General features: G+C 44.1%; 1 protein-coding gene across 1 annotated transcript; it reads right to left on the reverse strand.

The window, feature by feature from the left end:
- Positions 1–219: 219 nt before the first annotated feature.
- HOXC11 (homeobox C11) lies at positions 220–2,465 on the reverse strand. The gene is made up of 2 exons (XM_032204886.1): positions 1,790–2,465; positions 220–452 (listed from the first exon to the last, which is right to left on the reverse strand). The coding sequence occupies exons 1-2, from the start codon at positions 2,463–2,465 to the stop codon at positions 220–222; spliced, it is 909 nt and encodes a 302-aa protein (XP_032060777.1).
- Between the last annotated feature and the right edge of the window lie 18,289 nt (positions 2,466–20,754).

Consider the following 20,754-nt stretch of genomic DNA (forward strand, 5'->3'; position numbering starts at 1 on the left):
TAAAATGTTCATGGAATTCAAGTCCTTTAAGCGGTTAGGTAACTGAAAGAAAAATTCACTCCTTTTGTTACTCAGAACTGTCCCAGACATACAAATGTAAGTAACGAAAAGGCTTAAACTTTGAGGTTGCTTTGTCGACTGAAAGGGCAAACCCATGCTTGCAACTGTTCCTTCCCAATACACATACACTTCACCAGCAGAGGGGATTTGAAAAGATGTTCACAATAAGGGATTTCCAGAGAAATACTGCAGGCGGTCTCTGCTTAATTTTTTTTCTTTCATTCTTCTGTTCTGAAACCAAATTTTAACCTGTCGGTCAGTGAGATTTAACATCCTAGACAACTGGAGCCTTTTTTCTTTGTTTATATAGACATTGAAGAAAAATTCTCTCTCTAGCTCTCTGATCTGGAATTTCGAATAGGGACACCTCTTCTTCCTCGTTCTGGGAGCACCTTAAAAGAACCAGAAGGCAGGGTAAATATCCTAATGCAACACACAGACTCATCTTCACAGCTGACCACATAGATAGGGGCAGAGTTAAGTTATTAATGCACGGGGAGATATCTTCCAGCAGTGAGCAGTTTGCCTATTGTTAGTGGTAGCAGAGGTGAGGTTACACAGGGTCTTAAGGACTGCGTTGCAATTGCTTTCCCACTGCACGGGGTTTAATCCCAGAAACGCATACACATGCAGGCATTTTTCTGTGCAGATAGATTATTTTAAAAAGAACAGCCCGGGACTGGAGGCAGCAGACTGTTGGAGCAGGCTTTAGAGAGGCTGATTGCTGGAAAGAAAATGAAAAAAAAAAAAAAAAAGAAAGAAAGAAAAAAAAAAAAAAGCTCCCGCTCAGCTGCAAATCTGTTATCTGTATAGAAACAGCATGAGCAAGGTCGGAATTATAGGAACTAGATATTATGTTCCGCATAAGTTTTTGATTAACTCCAGTCCTCGCCACACACGCAAAAAAGAATCAAAGTAGAAGAGAACTCAGCATCTGAGCTGCAAAAGGGGACTTTCTGCTGATCACGAAAGCAAATAGGAAAACAAAACAACCCTCCCCTCTTCCAAAAAGAGCCCCACGCTGAACACTAACTTGCAAAGTTGCCTGGATTCAGCATTTAAAACGCTCCTCTAAGACTGCCTAGAAATCTGAGTGCATGCAAAAAAGAAGACCAAAGCAAAGAAGCACGTAAGTAAAAGCCCTTCCTGACAAAAGCTAGACGCTCCACTAGGCTTGGAGGAGAATAAATGCCACTTTAAACAGAAAGTCTAAGAAAATGCTCCGCTCTGCCTGCAAATTCTGCAGCTCTCCCCCCTTAGCACCACACTCCCACCAAGAGAAAAGACTCACCATACAGTTTTAATTAAAAAAAAAAAAAAAAAAAAAAGGAAGAAGAAGAAGAAGAAGAAGAAAACAACACTCTGCATGCATCTTAGTGCCTAAAAGAAAGCACAGGCAGCTAAAGTAGTGTTCTGCCCAATTGCCTTTTACCCTCAGCAACCCGGGACCAAATCCTTTTAAAATGCTCATGTAAGTTCATGATCAAAGTTAATATTTGTCACGATGGTGTGCTTTTAAAATTTCACAGACTCTAAGATACTGTGTCTGCGCCTAACATCTCCATTTTTTTCAAAGAGCTTTTCCCATCGTAAAAATTCTTCTCGTTGGAAGAAAGAGCTTTGTAGGTTATAATAAAATCCTTTGAATGCTTATAAAACTCCACATAAAATTTGACCGACAAAACACACGGGCTAGTCCCTTAACCTTTCCATTTACTGCTCTACCTACTCGAATTGCTGCTTTTGCTTCCTTCCTTGTTGACAGAAGAGGACGAGGCTGAAGACCCTGGATTTGTGTTTTCCTCTTCGTCTTCCGGGTCTATACCTTGGTCTCCGCGGGATGACAGTGCATTGGGTTGGGAGTCAGCCTCCAGTTTGCCCTCGCCCTTCTGCAGGCAGGTCTCAGCCGGGTTTTCCGCCCCGCAGTAGGCATTTTCGAAGAAGCGGTCGAAACCTTGGGGCAGGACAGTGTTTTTGTTCATGCTGGTGTAGAATCCCGTCGATGCCGGGTGGTTGGAGCTGGGGTGGTGGTGGCTGTACACGCTCTCGTTTTTCATTAGCATTTCGGTCATGGTGGAAGGCGGGATGCACTCTCTATGCATCAGATCTTCTGCGGAATAACACGACGCGTAATTGCTTCTATGGTGCCATTTACTTGAGGGGTCTAGACCATAGGAGACCTCTCGCACGGGCTGCACTTGCGAGAGGTTGGTGGAGTAAGGGTAGGAGATTTGGCGAGAGGGGGCCTGTGGCAGGAAAGATGACACAGTTGAAAATTCAGGGACGTAATAGGTACAGCTGGGGAGGTAGAGATTAGAAGCGCAACCTGCCCTTTCTCCAAACTCAGCACTCCTCTCTTTACGCGACTGGGAGCAGAAGTTGCCTAGATTCACTGAGTTAAACATCTTTCTCCTTTTCTTGCTCCTATAGATAGATGTTTTGGATCCGATGTGCAGAGGGGAAAAAATTTGGGAAGGCAAGATGACGCGCTATCCGTCTTAGTCGCTCCGGAGGACACGTGATCCAAAGTAGATATTGTCATATATCAGTTTGGAGCACTTAGATGCGTAGGAGTGGTTCACTTAGGTAAGATCTCAGAGGTTCAAACGATTGGTTTTCAAACACCGCAGAAACATTATGAAAATCAATTGCAGATTTGTATTCATTTTCTTGAAGGCACACCCCTTGTAAGCATTCAAAGCAGAACAAGTACAAGGGGTGGCTTGTGAAGTTGCTTTTTTTTTTTTTTTTCCTCCTTCCTCCTCTCCTTCCTATTCGGATTCTGCTTTCTGCTTCTTTTCAGCGGGGTTTGGAGATGGGGTGGGGGCGATTTGGACTGCGGGGGGGAAGGGGGGGAGAGAGGGAGGGTCTTAGGGAGCTCGGACTGTGTTTTTCCACCCTTTTTAATATTTTAATTACGGTGATTACTATAATTTATTATGATGATTATTTCTGTCCTAGCCTCCTCTTAGAAGTGTTCCTGAATAGGCTTTAGGTAGCTCAATATAATCTCAGGGAAAACGCTGGAGACGCCTAAGTAAGTTTTCAAACATTTCTCAAAATCTTGCTGCAGGCGTAAACGCGCAGCTCTTCGTACAGCTGGGCTGCTAAATTATAAGTAAATCTCTCTATCTATCTATCTGGGAGTGAGGGGGTTGGTGCTAATTAACAAGCTTCTAACATACGCTAATTATGTTGATCTCTATGTGCACATCAACTATACATCAAGCAGGTTGGCACGGTTTATAGAGAATATACCATTTAAGAATGACAGGGTGCGGGGGATCGTGTAAAGTTTCAAACTTTAAAGTTAAAGCAGGCCTGCCTTAATGACTTTTGATATCGAATTAGTCGTATATCAAGGAATAGAACAAATGAATTAAGTCAATGTCTAATAAATATTCGAAAACCTCCTTTAATGTTTTGTTAAATATTTATTAAGTAAGAGTGGCATATTGAATATTTAATGCAATTGTTTATTGTCAATCAATGAATGTACTTTCAGCAATACTCTCATCATTTATTCTTCCAGCTGAATTAAAAAAGATATTCTTATTAAAGTCATTTGTCTTCTCTCCCACGCCCCGAGAGCCTCCTCTTTCTCCGTCCTCCTGCATTTTGACACGAAACAAACAGGGATACCGAAGTGCTGCCGGCTATTTTGCGAGTTTTGCCAACAATTCTTAGGCGGAAAAAAATATATATATAAAATTAAAAATCCCCAACCCCAAACGTCAAACCCCCAATCTCTTCTGCAACCCCTCTAGAAGGTGCACCTGAAGGACGCGCAGCCTCCGCGCTGCCAGGGGTGCAAGGCTCAGCCTTCGCCTTCCAAAAGTCTTCCAGGAACAGAATCGTCTGCGAGACGCTGCAACAATTGGGTTCGAAGTGGGTTTTCACCTGGCTTAGAAATCATCTGCCGGAGGTGGGGATTATTGTTGCCAGCATTTTTCTGTCGAGCACAGGCGGCTGCATTCACCTACAGATGAAAATATTGCAGCGCATCCACCCCTGTTTTCTTCTTTTCTTTACAGGATGCCACTTAGGGATTTTTTCTTGAATTATCCCCTTTTAAAACGGCCAGTAAAAGGAAGAATAAATAAAAATATTGAATCTCCCGCACATAAACCCGAACCAAAATCCATCATGGGATCTGTTCGGTGGCAGGCTGAATACTTCTAACAAAACTAACACACCGTGAGAGAGTGGCACGTTTTTATTGAGAGTATCTTGTCAAATCGAGTTGCAGTAAATTCAAACAGCGAGAAGGAAAAAAGGCAAATCTCAGCCCCTTGCTAGAGCGCTGAGCCTTAGAGTTGGGACCAGAAAAAAACCTGGACGGCTGCGATGTTTTCGTTTTGCTCCCCGAAAAATAATAATAATAATAATAATAATAAAAAAATATAAACTCACCCGAGTATTAACCAATTCACCCCAAAGGAGCATCAGGGGCTCCTAGCCCTGCTTGAGCTGTCCCTCCTGCACCTGAGCATCCCTGGGCACATCCTTTTGCATTTCTCTCGTCTAGTTTTCATTTTATTTCATTTGCTGTCCCCCAACCTGATGTTTACCGCCCCATTTTAACCAGGAGGTAGCTTAATTCCTGGGCGAGATGTAAAGATACGGGGAGATAAAGCGCACCTCGCGCAAACAGAGGAGAGTTTTAGCCTCTGCTAGAAATACAGATATTCTGCAATTCTGCAGCAATACATAGCAAAAGAGGAAAAACAAACAAATAAATTAATTAATTTAAAAAAAAAAAAAAAAGGAAAAAGAAAAGGGGAAAAAACAGGAAAAGAGAAAAGAAAAGTTCATTTTCATTGAAGAAAACAGCCTCGCAAGTCAGTATCTTGCAGCGGAGCAGCGAGCAGGGGTTTTCAAGGCTCCTGAGCATAAATATAGTGGGTATTTCAGCCGGGCTTGCAAAACTACAGTGCTTATCAGGCAGTGTGCCCGAATTTCTATGTATTTATTACGAAATCTTGAAGGGAAACATGGCGGCGTCACTTACTAAGATTGTGTGTTCTTCCTCAGGTTGAGCCTTGTTCATCCCCCCAGCGCAGCATCGCACTCATTTTCATTTATTTTCATTCATTTCTGGATTTCCTCCCCCTTCCAGCTTTGTATTTTCTATTTAAGGAGAGCCGTTCTCATAAAACTCTTTTTATAAGGGATCGGGGCGTGTGGGTCTCCCTGAATGTGTGTGTGTGGAGATAGAGATATACACACATATAAATATGTCTGTAATTCCAAAATGAGCTGTGTTTTCCTCTCCAATGCACCGTTTGGCTGATGAATATAGGGGCAAGAACTCTGGCTGCCGAGATGGATTTCTTCAGGTTTGTAATCTGCCCTATTTTATGGCTTGGACGTCGTTTTGGGCAAAACTTTTAATTAAAGTGTCAGCGATCTTTTAACTTGGATTTTTATTGACCAATATTAATACTAACTACAAACTAATAATGTTAAGCTATTGTTTATGAGTGTAATTATTTTTTCCCCAATTCCCTCCTGTTTGCAACCTGCGTGGAGAATACTCTCACTTGATTCAAAGGGGGAAATGCTCTTTAATGTACATTTTTTGTCCTATGTATTCCAGTCCAGATTCCATAGGAAGGCTGTAGGCATGAAGCTCTGCATCCAGGGAAGGAATTAGAGCTTGTTGCTAAAAAAAAAAAAAAAAAAAAAAAAAGATCCGAGCTGCTCCTTCAACCCAAAACAAAGGCTCCCCCCCCCCCCCCCCCCCCAAAAAAAAAAAAAAAAAAAAAAAGAGAGAGAACACAACAGCAAACAAACAAAAAATACGTGTGGCATAACACTCGCCCTCCCTCCTCTAGGTGCGGGAATAATTTATTGCTCTTCGTAGGTAAATACATCTAAACCAAGCCCTGGTGTCGTTTTGTTTTTTAAACCCAGTTTAAAGTATAGGATTTGCCTGCTTCCTGCAAGGAAGCACAGAAGAGACAGCTGTGGAGTCACAGCACTTGAATTTGACCACCAAAGTGACTACCATAAAACGGAATGAGGGCTGGCGTCTCGCATTCCTTTTGGTTGCCCTTAAAAAAAAAAAAAAAAAAAAAAAAAAAGGCAAATTACTTTAAGGCATAGCCATCCAGAACATTTCAATTCCTTCATTTTTAAACCTGCTTCATTTCCTAGCGCATGTGAAAGGTTAGAGCGTGGAGGAGAGAATTAAATAAAACCTGTATTTGCGCTCTTGCAAGGAGAAAAAAAAAATCCAAGGGAACTTGAGAAGGGGGGAAGAAAGGTCTGATTTTGCTTCGAGAGGTTGCTCTGATATGACTGTATGTACGAGGTGAAGCTGCCCTGTCTGGAAGATTTTTTCCCCCCTTTTTTTCCCCATTCTTTCCCAGCCGCAGAGGGAAGGGGAAGGCGGCAGCCCCGAGCCTTTCCCTTCCTGTGCCTTTCGGGCAGGAACCCCAACTGGCTGGGTCCTTCTGTGCTAGCATCTCAGTCGGACTCCTTTCCAGTCCTGGACTTGTCGCTTTTGTACAGAAAGAGCACATTGCAAGGAAAAAAATAAAATAATCAAATACAACTCCCCAAGCCCCCCCTCGCCCTGCTCCGGAGTGAGCACTCATTTGCCTGATATAATGCAAACACTTAACACATTTAACAGCGTTTTCAGCAGGCAAATAGGCAAAGCTCGAAGCTTGTAAGATGTGTTTTGCGTTACTAAAATGAATTTTAAGTGTATGTTAGAGGCATTTCGTGACCAAAAACATTGCAGCAGTCATACCAAAATCAAAACCTTGGAGTTGTGAAAGTTGGCTTTAGCTGATCTGTGTAAACATCTAAAGTTATATTTTGATTTAGGCTAATCCTGTACTTGAGCTCTTCTCAATAAATCATTGCTCATTTTTTTGCTCCCATTGGGGAGAGAAGATCTATTTTTTCCCCAAAGCTACAATTATCTGAACGCAATGTAAATTCGTTAGCAGCCTCCCAACTTCTGTCAAAAACTTTCTTGTTTGTATTACCATAAAGAATCCTTTGTCCGAGCCCGTACAGTATGGAAACTTGTCTCGAAGAAGAAAAAAAAATAAGAAGAGAATAGATTTTGTACCGAAGTGACTTACCACGTTACACATTGCTACTTACTGTGGCCTCAAGCTATCTGATGCATTATTTGTACCCTGAATCTTTCCCTGTTTCAGACAGATGATCAGAGTTTGCTTTGGCTCCCGGTTTCAGGAAAAATCAGGAGCTTTTCCAAACCTACCCGCATTGCTAACCTGTGCTCACTCGGGGCTGCAAATGCGTTGGAAGTGAGTGCAAAAAACACTTCTTTAGCAGCTGCAGCTCCTGCAGCTGCACAGAGATGTGCCTTGCTTTTGCTAAATAGGCTCAAAGTTCTGATGTCTAATGACTTTGGCCTATCAGATGTTCTCAAACTGATTTTTCCCTCCCTTCCACGACGGTACTACAATTACTTCCTAAGCCTCAGATGGACTTCAAAAAAAGAGAGAGGGAGACGGAAAGAGAGGAAACCCAGGCCAGTAAACAGATTACTAGACACCGCGTATGTGTACAGGAAATCTGAAGGGAGACAATAGCTACAAGTGGGAAGCGCTTGGAAAAGATTATTGTCCCCAAATGGCAAAGAGAGATTTAATTGGATGTAAGCCAGACTGCTAAAGAAAACTATATAAGCTGTGAACAATTCAAAGGGAAAAAAATGACTTAGATCTCTCTAGACCTGAGCTGCAAGTTCAAAATCATGTGGACTTAATCAAGATAAAAGCAGATAAACTATGCTTCCCAACCGCAGGCAGCGCTGCGACTGTCTGGGCTAAAAATGTGCGGCGGGTGCCGGCTCGGGTGGAAGTGATGCCGAGGAGGCGTTAAGAAGAGTTGGGCTCACTAATAACCAATATAACTAACACTCTGCTTGGCTCGGAAGCCAATCAGGCTTCCAATCAGGCTTCCCCTTTTTTTTTTTTTTTTTAGTTTCTCATCAGCCCACGCGAAGCCGCGGCTCCATCCCCACGGGGCGAGCTCCGGCCGGGCGGAGCGGGACGGGGACGTCCCCCCCTATTTATTTGCTTCTTGGCCTCCCCACGGCCCGGTTGCGGGGGGGCTGCTGAAGCACGGGAAACGGCGAGGGTTCGGGAATTAATTCAAGGAAAACTTCACAGCGTGCTGCGCTCTTCGAGCCGCTGCGAAATTCAGCCCAGAGGAGACAGGAAAGCCAGAGGACCTCGTTAAGCAACACCTATTCCTAGTCCTCTCTTTTTTTTCCCCTTCCAAAACTCTAAAAATACTCATTTAAACACAAAGGAAGACATATAAAACACACCCGAACCTTGCAAAAAAAAAATAAAAATCCTTTATTCTCCAGACATTCCCTCTTGATAACTTTAGCAGTGACACTAAAACGTGCAAAACTGTGTAAAAAGTCGGAAATTGTGGCAGGGAAAATGTGTTTTCTTTTGGGTAGCCCGTTTATTAGCAAAATAGCCCCGAAATGCAAAGTTTGGAATAGAAGGTGGGCGGCTAATCCCCCCAGCCTTATTAAAACCGCACACACGTTTGCATGCGTGCTATTTAATCCTTAAATACCCAGGAAATCAGTTCCAAGTAGTGCACTTTAATGCCTTGGCTCCCGCATCCACTTTTTATTATTATTATTTTTTAATATTTTCCACAGCTACTAGCACCTAGATGTATTTCCCTCAGACAACCATTGATCAAAGGGGAATCTCAACAGTTCCCGGGGATCAACTTCAATAGTTCGCAATTGCGGGCGCGGCGGCGCTGGGCTCTCTCTTCCATACCCGCATTAATCAGAATAAAATGAAGCAAAATCCTTCAGCTGCTCCGCGGGGCGACGTTTTCCAAAGGCAGATCTCGGTTGCAGAAGATAAGTGCTGCCGGCAGAAGAAAGCAAGGTAAAGCGGTGGGAGATGCCCATCCCTCTCCACCTACCTATGGAGCCACCGCATGTACCTGCCTTTCCCGGTGCTCACGCGTCCTTTTCCCTATAAAATACATCCGCGCGTGCAAAAACACATCTATATCTTATTTGAAGTCAGAGAAGCAAAAGGGTCAGGGCACAAAATCTCTAAAAAAAGTTGCTTTACTCTATGCCCTGCTCCAGCATCGCGGCTCCTCAAAGTTCCCTGCTTATCAGAAATGATATCCTCATCTTTTTCCTCACCAGGATGAGGGTTTGAGTGTTTTGTTATTGCCACATTCATCTGAAATAAGCATATACAGAAATTAATGTGGCCGGAGTTCTCATTTAATAAGGTACTGGGCTTTGATGTACCCTGTGCATTGAGAGCAGATAAATGATGAACTCAGAGTCTCGAAATCCTATCTATTCTCTTCGTCTGATTGCTTCCTAAAATTCTTTCTTTCTTTCTTTCTTTCTTTCTTTCTTTCTTTCTTTCTTTCTTTCTTTCTTTCTTTCTTTCTTTCTTTCTTTCTTTCTTTCTTTCTTTCTTTCTTTCTTTCTTTCTCACCTATTAATTAGAAAATTATTAGTCTACGGCTGCATGGGCAACTCTGTGCAGAAATACTAAGTTTTGTAACAACGCACACATACGTTCACATAGATCTTCATTCATTGCTATTTTACACACATGTATACATTCCGGTTGAATATTTCCCTGGATTTCTATTCCGTATAGCATAGATTTATCTAAATAATTACATATTTATTTATTCAGATTAAATGACGGCGTGTGTATGGAAAATAGTCTTCTCCATTATAGTAACCGCAGATTTTCGCCTTCCATCCTTCCCAGCGCTGGCTGTCCAGCACGATTTTTCTTTTGCCCTTTGAGTTGAGTCTAAAGCAGAGGCTGAAAAAGAGGGGGAGCATTTTTGCTATTTTCTCGCCGCGAGGAGAAAACAAAGAACAGGGACCCTTTCTCCTGTCCTGATTTTGGGGTTTGGTCTCCCAAGACCAGAGGGTTTCTCAGGACCCCCGGTTGGGGGGGGGGGGAGGGGAAGGGCTTCACCCCCTCTGCCCCCCACTCGAGCCTGGCCTGGTGGAGGAGAAAAAAGAGCAGAACCCCCCAGCTATGGGGGCAAGACCCAAGTGTCGCTGGTCTCCCCTGAGCCAGGCTGCAGCTCGCCCCGTTGCCCGCAGCGATGGGAGAAGGGCCGGGGGTAATCGGGGGGGTCGGGGGGGGTGCAAAAACACAACCCCAGACCTGGCTAAAGTACCCTCCCGACCAAGGGTTTTCCCTCTTTTTGCCGTTTTCCCAAGGCCCAAGAGCGTTGGATTTGGGAGCTTTTGCCGTTCCGTTGCGTTTGGTCGCCTTCTCCCTCTCTTTAGCATTATTTTAATTTTTTTTAATAGGTGTCCCCTCCCCAGTTTGGCTTTTCTGGAGGCTCGCGGTGAAACCATCTCCGGATGAAGCCGGAGGAGGAAGGGAGACAGAGGAAGAGCAGCACGCCTTACTGAGAGGCAAGAGGTAAAGAGCCACGCAGGGATTTTATCCCCCCCGCCCCGCATCCTGACCCCCCCCCCCCGCCCCAGTTTCACCCCCTTGGCTGCTCACATCTCTTATTTCTCATTTACCCCTGCCCAGGCCCTTCCAGGTTTCAAAAACAGGCAGAAAACAGCTTCAAAACCCATTGCAAACCCCGCTATTTCATTCAGTCCGACCCCGCTCCGAGCCAACCCCCAAATTTCTCCCCCACCCGCTTCACTCCCGCTCCCCACTCCTTTTATTCCACAGTTACGCTTCTCTGTCCATTTTTTCCCCTTTGAAACGAAAATTTCTGCCCCTTTCTCCCCCAGCCCCCCTTTTCTTTCTGCCTCTCTCTCCTTACCGAGTGAACTTCATTGTTTTCTGGAGGAAATGGTAATGTTCAGACATTAAACCTTAATTGGGCTTTTCTTTATGACGTTTAATTTCCTCCACGGCAGACGTGTTTGCATCTTGCTGGGAAGAGAGGGAGAAAAAAAAAAAAAAAAAAAAAAAAAAAGAGGGGGGGGAACCTTGTTTGAAGTCCAACTGGGGGGAAAAAGGAAGAAAAAAATCAGGAATCGGGGATGAAAAAGTCTCGGTAAAACCGCCCCCACCCCATCCTTTTGGCTATTTCAGCCCCCCCGATGCACTTGGCTCGCCTCTCTCCCCCCACGGAGGAGGGGGGAAAAACCCGGAGGGGGGGTGGGGGGGTAAAAAATCAAATAAATAAAAATAAGCGGGCAGGTGGGCGGCAATGGCATTGCGGCGGAGCGGCGCGGACGGCCGCGGAAGGGAGGCTGGAGCCTTAACTTGACCTTCACTTTGCGAGGCCGGCCCCCGCCCACCCAGACGGGCAGCCCCGGCGGCTCCTCCCGCCGGCAGCGCCGCCGCCGCCGCCCGGCAGCGCTCCGCGGCCGCGGAAGTGGGAAAAATTTTAAAATAAAATAAAATAAAATAAAATATAAAATAAAATAAAATAAAGTAAAATAAAATAAAATAAAATAAAATAAAATAAAATAAAATAAAATAAAATAAAATAAAATAAAATAAAATAAAATAAAATAAAATAAAATAGGTGGGGAGGCTGGGAGCAGGGATAATGCTGCCCTCCCAGGCCATGGGAATCAATCCGTTAGAGGGAGAGGGGTGAAGCCAAGTTTTTTCCGCTGCCTAAAAGCAAATCTCCATTGTGGTCGCTCGGACCCTTTCGTCTACCTCTTTTTTCCCCCAGAAATCCCCTTACACCCCACTGCCTCCCTAACCCATCACCTAACCCTCACCCTGACGGCCCTACAACCCCTCAACCCCGCAGCGCATTTTTCCCCAACTCCCTCCCACACTTTTTTTCCCCAGATAGACAAAAGCCACCTCAAAATCCCTGCATTTTTTTCCCCAAGAGAAAATTAAATTAAATTAAATTAAATTTAATTAAAAGGTTAGCGCAGAAGTGCGGCAACCAGCGCGGTTCCTCTTCGCAAATAAGTATTTTCTTTATCTCCATCCGGGAAAAAATAAATAAATAAATAAATAAATACTTGTGTTCCGACGATTTCTTAAAGTTGGAGGAGAAGGTCCTCAGTCTTTGATAAATGCACTTTTGGGGAAAAAATGAAGGTTGTGCAGATGTGTAACTTTGTCCCTGTTCGCCTGCCTTTGTGTGTGCCTGGGCGTGCGGGGGGAGACAGATGCTTTATTTCACAGTCTCTCTATAAAGAGATAATTATATATCTAGTTATTCACCGAAGCAATAAATACTCTTCATCCACAATTACAGATGAAGATGGTTGTTTTAAATACCCATAAAGTCAGTGTTTGGGCTCCGACTGGAAGGTGCAATTGGAAACGGGGGGGGATTGGGGTGAATGAGATGGAAAAAGCCACTTGGGGGTGGGGGGAGCCCGATGGAAAAACCCTGTGGTCCCTCTGCCCTGGCAGGCAGCCCCCCAGAAGGCGCAAAACTTGCTAAAATAAATAAATAAGAGTTTGGTGGGGCCCCCTGGATGGGCAGCGGGTCCCAGTAGGTGCAATGAGTTGTTCAGTCCTCGGCTCGCCTTGCAATATATTCCCACATACAGGCCCGGGGGGGTCATATACAACCCCCATTCCCCACTACCCCCCCATATTTAGTCTCGCAGATCCCTGCAAAACCCTACGGGATTTATTTTCCACCCAAGAAAGAAGCCCTGGCCCACAACTCCCATTAAAATATCATATTTTCTATTATTTCTAGTTTAAGATATTTTGATTTGAGGTAATCTGTATGGTCTTTTCTTTCTTTCTTTCTTTCTTCATTCATTTTACTGGACCCGAAGTCTGCCCGACATTCCTCATTGCTACCTTGGGTCTCCAACTGTACTTTTCCATACCTAATTTTTTAAATGCTTTCTCCTTTAGCAGCGTCTCGTATCACCTCATAAGAGTTTACTGGTTAATCATAAAAGTAAAATGAATTTCCACACTCTATGTAATTATCGACACTTCTCCACCCAATATGTAGGTTTGAGAGGCACAGGAGTGTACTGGCTGCAAATATGAATATTAATATGCTTTCCCGGTGAAAAAATTAATTTTGGCAAACGTTTTTATAATGAGATATCCCGATGGTTTATATGTTCTCTGTGGCAGTGTTTTGCTAACCCATGTCTAAAATTAAAGCACAAACTCTCTTAAAAAATTACAGGTAGATTTTAACGCGGATTTGAGGCACATGCTCTCACATTCCAGCTAGACTAAAACACCGACTAAATGTGATTTATTCAGACTGAGGGGGATGTAAGATTTCTGTATTTTCCTGGTACCACAAAGGCACGTTTTAAAAAAAAAAAAAAAAAAAAAAAAAAAAAAAAAAAAAAAAGCATTTAGATTCCCAGTCTGACAAAAGCGGGTAAAGTACTTCATTTTCAAAATCAGTCATTTTTGCACCCCAAGTGTGGATAAGAGAGAGACCCCCTCCCCTCAAGCCGAAGAGAAGGATACTTAGTACGAGATTTATTGGGGGGCGAGGGGCGCACATGTTTATTTCCTATTTGAGCAAAATGAAAATAAAGTCACTTAATGAAGTCTGACTGTAAAAAGAAAGAAAAAAAAAGAGGAGTTTGCAGAGAGTCAACAAGACGCAGCCATTAGAAAATCCACGCAATTTAGCCGCAGTAAGGAGTACAAGCCTACTGATCTTTTTATCTTTCTTATCCTTTTCATCTTTATTATCACTCTTGTTAACAACACCAATGAGACTGGATACATATATCTCCTTTAAATGCAGTCATCCATGGAGCCATTGTAGTTGCTAGCTACAGATATATTAATTAATTTATTCTCTCAACAGTAAAATATTGCTGTGTCTACTTGCTACCTACCAAGCAATAAAAAAGAGGCTTTTTTTTTTTTTTTTTTCCCTCTGCACTTCATTAGGCTTTACCTATAAGTTTCCATTTGAAATGATTTGCTTAAAACTAATTACTTGCAATGTACTTCATTTTCCTCTCGCAGGGTCTGGAAGGTTTCAAAGTGGGGTGGGTGGCCATATGCTGATAAATGCTGCTAATTATTCCCACTCTGTGTTTATTTTATATTTATGAACCCGCACTCAGAATCAAACCAAGGCATTCTTCGGCAATAACGCACTGGCACATTAATGATAAGGGGGGCATGGGACTGAAAACAGCCCCTATAATAGCACGGGGGAGGAAACCAAACAGTTAATATATCACGGAATTAGCCAAAGGACGGAGCCTCAGCCACACACAGACTGAGAGAAGGAAGTCCAGTCATTCTTCTCCGTTTAATGGGAATTATTATATTTATTGTTAATTGCTTTAATACTTTAAGCTGCAGCCCTGTAAAATGCAGCTGCGAGGAGGTGCTTTGCTTTTGTCTGTTATTTGGGAGTTTGGGCCGGGGGGGGTGAGGCGGGAATGCGAAATATTTCCACGCATGGACACAGGCATCCCTCAGATGCTGGCCTGGAGCCCAAATCCGAATTTTCGCCAACGTGGTGGCCCCGAGTGCCCCTTCCCTATGGCCTGGGTGCATCGCCACCCGCCCCCAGCCCCTGCCGCTGCCCCCCCCATGGCAATGCCCAGCGAGGAAAGGGTCCCCCCGGCAAGGAAAGATGCCCCCCAGCCCCGCCACCCCCCAGCGGCACTCACACTTCTTCCACCTCTTTGTGCAACTCCTTTTTGGCCAGGTCCGAGGGGATGAAAGCGCATAAAGCCCTCGCACACCCTGGGACACCTATAAGCACCCACAGTCTATAGCGCTCGCTGCTCTGTAGACTACGCCTTTGATTTTTTTTTTTCGTATTGCAGGACAAAAAAATAAAAAAAATAAAATTGGCAGGTCCCTCCCCTCCAAGCCAAACAGCTAACCTGGGTGCCAGCAGCGGAGCTGGGGTTGTGGTTGTTTTCTCCCTCACTTCTAATTCTGCGTATTTTGCACCCCTAGATGCCAAATGCCCCGGTTTCATCCTCAAAAAGGGGATTGCGAGAAAATTGAGAGCAGGAGGAAAAGGATTTTTGACCGGCCGCCTTGAATTTTCTGCGTTGCTTGTGATTAAACTTTGCTTAAAGAGGCTCTGGTCTTTAATGGTCTTTGAAATGAGCTCAGCGTTAATTCGCGTCGGGTTTTTCCTGGGTGTTTTGCAGAGGTTTCGCGTAAGTTCAAAGAAATTGCACATTTCTTCGGCACAAAGGTGTCAAGAACATACCTCCCGGCTGAGCGAAAAAAAAATGCCCTTTTGTATTCCTATTTTGCACATTATCTTTCCCATATTGAGTATGGGCTGAAGGTACCGAAGCATGAATAATTCCCTAAAATTGACCTGCCTGCATTAATATTTTCTACGATTTTGCAGTGGTTGTGAAATAGCACCTCGGTCTTTGTCATTAACGGTAGAAATATTCCTCGCAATTAAAGAGACGAGGGTTTTCTCCCCTCGCTAACGAATTCATTTTAAAGCTGGAGCAATGAAATACGCTGCTGAATAAAAGAAACCAGCCCAGAAATAATACAGATTTTATGGCGAAGCAACAATTTGTTCTATCCGCTCGCTGGTAATAAATAAGTTTTATCTATTTTGGTGAGTGTTTGAATGTCTTTGAAATCCAACTATTCCTGTTCAAGGTGAACCGACTTACAATACATACAATTTATGTCACCCTATGCCATTCAGACCTGTTAGGCATAATTCCTCCTGGTGCCCATTTTCCTGGCACACTGGCGTAGGGACACACTTATTACTCTATAGAAATAAGAAAATAAAGTGTGGAAAGGTCTGGCTGGAGTTTGTTTGTACGATATACGTGTTCACACATGACTGAGGCAGGAGAAACAGAGGGAAAGTGTATTTACTCGTGTTTAAGAAATAATAATAATAATAATATATATAAATAAATCAACGACTGCGGAAAAAAAAAAAAAATAACAGAGAACTCTGCAGAAATCACAAGCCATACCGATTTCCCCAAGCAGTGTTTCTGGTTGTCCCAAGTATTCTATCGCTCCTAAAATGCGTTTGGGGCAAGTTTGAAGATGGCAAAAGTGTGGCCCATTCCTATAGGAATATTCACCTTCCTCCTTTCCTCCTTTCAAACCGAGGGGGGAGAGGGAAGGGATAAAAAAAATAATTATAATAAAAAATAAATTTCTCAGGTCTGGGTGAATCTTCTCATCATCGTACAAGACCCCAAGTGTACCCTGTTTTGGGAAATCCTAATGCTCTCCATGAGGAATTGGGGAAAAATGCACGAATTGGTGCTGATAGAGTGTTTTCCGCAGGAAAAAAAAAATAATATATATATATGTATATATATATATATATATATATATATATATATATATATATAATTTCAACTTCCCCATGCTGAGGCTCACACCAGTGGCTCCCAGTGTGCCCAGTCTGCAGTGTGGGCCGAGCTGCCCCTTAATGGGCTTGGGGCTGGATGCGGCCGGGAGTGGGGAAGGCGTCAGTTAAAATGGCATAGAATCCTTTGGCATTTCTTTAATAAAAACCCTTTATCGATCCTCTAAAAGCTTTTTACCTAATGTATGGCTTCTGCCTTTAAGAAGTGTATGGTGTCTCCTCGAAAGGAAAATAACAGGGAAACCATTACATATATATCCGCTTGGAGAGAGATCGAGGAAATCGTAATCTAATTTATTTAAATTGGCCTGCCGGGGTTATTTTTTCTCTTGTTAGATGAATTTGTTGCGAATTTACTCCGAAGAATTGCAATAACGCTCGTCCTAATAACCATAACCATAACAATAAGCATCAACACGCCCGAACCTAAACCCATCCCAATATATTTCCAATTTAAGAGCTGCGCCTTCACATCTCATTCCCATCTTAAAGTCATACCCAGGATATCTTTGACATTCCTCTAGTTCCTGTTTCTATACTCATCCATACAGCATTTCCCATATGTACATAGCGATTGTATGAGCCCCTTGGGCAGGGGGTTGCTCCCTACAGAGGTAGAGACCCCTGTACCCTCCACAGGAGACAAAAGATTCGCAATTAGCCAACATTCAAGCAGCTCCGATCATCTTTAAAAAAAAAAAAAGAAGAAGCGCATCTTTGTTGAGTTTTGTTTCCAATTAATGTTATGCGCACGAGGATACTCTCATTAAACCAACAATTTTGAGATTAACTTATGCTTCTTGTTTCCCCAGGATTTTTCTAATTATATTTAGAGCGACGCAGCAAGTGATATTTCTCTCCTTTTACAACGCATTTTACACATTCATTTAATTATTTTTTTACGAAAAGATGATCTACAAGCCACAGAAGGCAAGGCTGGCCAATATATTTTTTGTTACTCTTTTATTAACCTTGCTAGTTAATACTAATTTTAAATAGTAAGCAGTAAATCACCAAGTAGATGTTTGGGCAATTTTATTTATTATCAAGAAATCACATAATAATACATTATTTTTTAATTATTATTATTGAGAAGCAACTTTTTACATGACTATATAAAGCCAGAACGTGCTATAACAGACATTTGCATAGACCCTACATATAATAGCTTGAGGTAAGAAACATTACATATGAACGATACGGCGAAGGATGCATATTAACAACCTCAATAAACTAGACTAGGGGATACAAGCAGAAAAACGGTACCACGGACACGGAGAACAAACACAGACCAAACAGAAATCCCACCGAGTCACATTCTTAAAGCAGTCTGGAAGAGAATATTGCATATATTTTCATATTCCTCGGAATTTTCTCGGCGCACGGTTGGCGAGGGACGACCCTGGGGGTCTCGGGGGTGCTGCTGGTGTCTTGTCCTTTGTGCTGGGGAGGGCGGCGGGTATGGGCGAGATAGAAGTGACCCTCGGTGGGTGAAGAATAACGAAACGGATTGATTTGTTTTTTAAGTCGTCGGTATTGAAATCCAACACAGCATTTCTGACATTTCACCGTAACTCACCCTAATTTCTACCTTCCTCCAAATACAAGCCCTATCCCAACCGGTGTCTCATTGCAGAGCGATTGGGAGGTTGGTGAAGTAAAACCTGTGTGGATTCACTCCCTTTCTGTGGAATTACAAGAACCCGAGGCTTCTTGTGTCCCCACGACACCGCACAGCCCGCAATCACCCTCTGCAGAGCCAGCCGGCCCCAAAACACCCCCTTTCCACCCCAAAACCACGTCACCCCCCAAACATTGAATTCTTTCCCCTTGCCTTCCTCCTTTAATTGCACATGGTTGAGCTGGAGCATACATAGATATATCCATATAAAACACATCCTAGGCTTATTGCACAACGTTGCGAGAGGCGATGCCCTCTTTTGTGTGGAAGGTGTGCAGGGAGACGAGGGGCAAAGGAGACGGGACGGCAAAGGAGACAGAGAGGCAAAGGAGAGAGAGGGGCAAAGGAGGCTCGTGGCTTTGAAGAAGGAGTTGAGGGGATCTGTCCTTTAAAAAAAAAAAAAAAAAAAAAAAAAAAAAAAAAAAAGCAACTGAAAGGAAATAAAGCAGGAACATTTACCGGGCTGCAGAAATGATAAAAATAAAAATTAATAAGGGGGAGGTGGGTAGAAGGGGAAGCAGCCGGGGAAGGGGTGAGGGAGGAAGGAGGTAAGCGGCAGGGGCTGCGGGATGATCCTGCCCTAGGAAGGGAAATGCAGCTGAAAGAAAGGCTCCTTGCAGCTCAGGGAGGGATGTGAAGGAGCCGGCTCCATCCTTTGCAGCTCGTAAATAAAAGCATTCCTCGCCGCTGCTGGTCATGACCATGAACGCGGGGAAGCGAGAGCACGTGGTGAGCATCCAGACTTCCCAGAAAACGCTGCTTTGCCATAAAATTAATCCCCCCTCCGATATAAAACGAATGGAGCAAAGCACGGCGTGGCAAAGCAGCGGGCTGCAGCACAGCGGCCCCCCTCTCCCCTGTTAACCTGAATTTAAAATTCCCATTTTTCCTTTTTAGACTGAATTAAAATTTCCCATGCAAGTAAAGCTCCTCACGGCCCTAAATCTGCTGCTCCCCCCGTCCTGCCCTCACTGCTTCGCCTCCGCCGACCACCTAAAAGTGCCTTCACAACACACCTGATGGGGAATAGCGAAAATTGGTGTTTTTTCTCCAGGAAACCCGAGCACACGTACAAACAAAACACGTCGCATCCTACCAGGCCCCACTCTACTGCCCTTGGAGGGAAAAAAAACTGACAGGGCTTTAGGGAGCCGACAAACACCCCCGGACCCCAAACTCTAAGACCTCTTCTTAACGTTGGGGCTGGTTTTATTTGCAGCTAGAGTGACTTTTTAGGGAGGTAAAGCAAGCATTGCCCTTTCTAGAATCGTGCAGGTTTTTAACCTGATGGGCAGCTGGGGAAGGAAGGCAGGGTTATCTTTTCCCTATAGCTGAATACGACATACTTCCTTAAAAGAAACCGCAGTCTGCTTTTTTTTTTTTTTTTTCCTCTCTTTCTCTCTTTTTTTTTTTTTTTCCTTTTTTTTTTTTTTTTTTTCCCCTTTATTGGGAAAATAGCACCCAAATGGCAAAGCTCGTCTTTTAAGCCATCCCAAGGACAGAGAAGCAGCTCGCTCAGCCAGACTCCAACGGGCTGTTATCACCGGAGGGTACAAAAAAAGGAGGATTATTTTCTACCTCTTTTCCTACATTGTCATCAATAAACACAGCAAAACAGCATAAATACTCCGTCAGCAGAGTTGTTCCAAAGAAATGTCATTTTTTGGAGCGGGACACACGAATATAATTTGGGGCTAGTGCAGAGAACTCGGCTGTGATTTCGGAGAGCAAAAATCTCCGAAAGGCTCAGTTTAACGTGGAGGGGAATTCAGATTTTCCTGGAAGGGTTTGCTAGAGGTGCGTGTGCGTATTTTCTTTCTTGTGACAGTCTGGCGCTGGGGACACCACCACCGCCTGCACCAAAGCCTGGGCACAGCCACCCCCCTCAAATCTATAGGGACACAGTGTGATACACGTACCTCATATATTACATAGCTATATACCATATACATCGGATATATACACAGTCTTTGTCTCTCGCCTTCTCCTAAAGATACTGATTGAGCCTAGCCGCAAACCTTCCTTTTATTTTGACCCCACACACATCTGGGTAACACCGTGCACTGAAAAAAAAAAACAACACATCTTCCGTGCGGATGGGGGTCCGGTGCTTTAAGACGACGTACCCCATCCACATCCCTATTCCCCCTCCCCCCCACCCCTTCTTTTTTTTTTTTTTTTTCTATTTTCCCCTCCCCCGCTTCCCACGAAGCCCCGAAGCAGCCCCAAGAGGTGCGGATTTCGCTCTCCTCGCCCTCGCCCCGCTCTCGCCGCCTCCGAAGCCGAGCGGGGAGCGGGGAGCAGAGGCCCCGACGGCCCCCGACGGCTCCCGGCGCTGCACGGAAACCCTACCTGCGCTGCTGGCAAATGACCGGCGGCTGAAGTCGCACTGAAAACCTCCCCTTCAGCACGCCGAGCATCTCTGGAAGCAGCAGCCCGGCCGCTGGGGCTGCCTCTCGCCAGCCGCAGTCGCTCGGTCTCTCCCCCCGCAGTCGCAGCGGAGGAGGCGCATGTTCTCGTACTCTACGTGCTGGCTGCCGGGCTTCGTATTTTAAGGGAAACTGGTTATTTATTAATATTATCTCTTTATTCATTTATTTCTGGGCGGGGAAGGGTGTGTGTGGGGGTGAAGAGTGGTCAGGTAAAGTCCCGGGAGCTCGGGTGAACGCTAGAAAGTCTATGCAATTTTTTTTTTTTTTTTTTTT

This window comes from Aythya fuligula, chromosome 29, assembly GCF_009819795.1.
Source record: "Aythya fuligula isolate bAytFul2 chromosome 29, bAytFul2.pri, whole genome shotgun sequence".
NCBI classification, from domain to species: Eukaryota; Metazoa; Chordata; class Aves; order Anseriformes; family Anatidae; genus Aythya; species Aythya fuligula.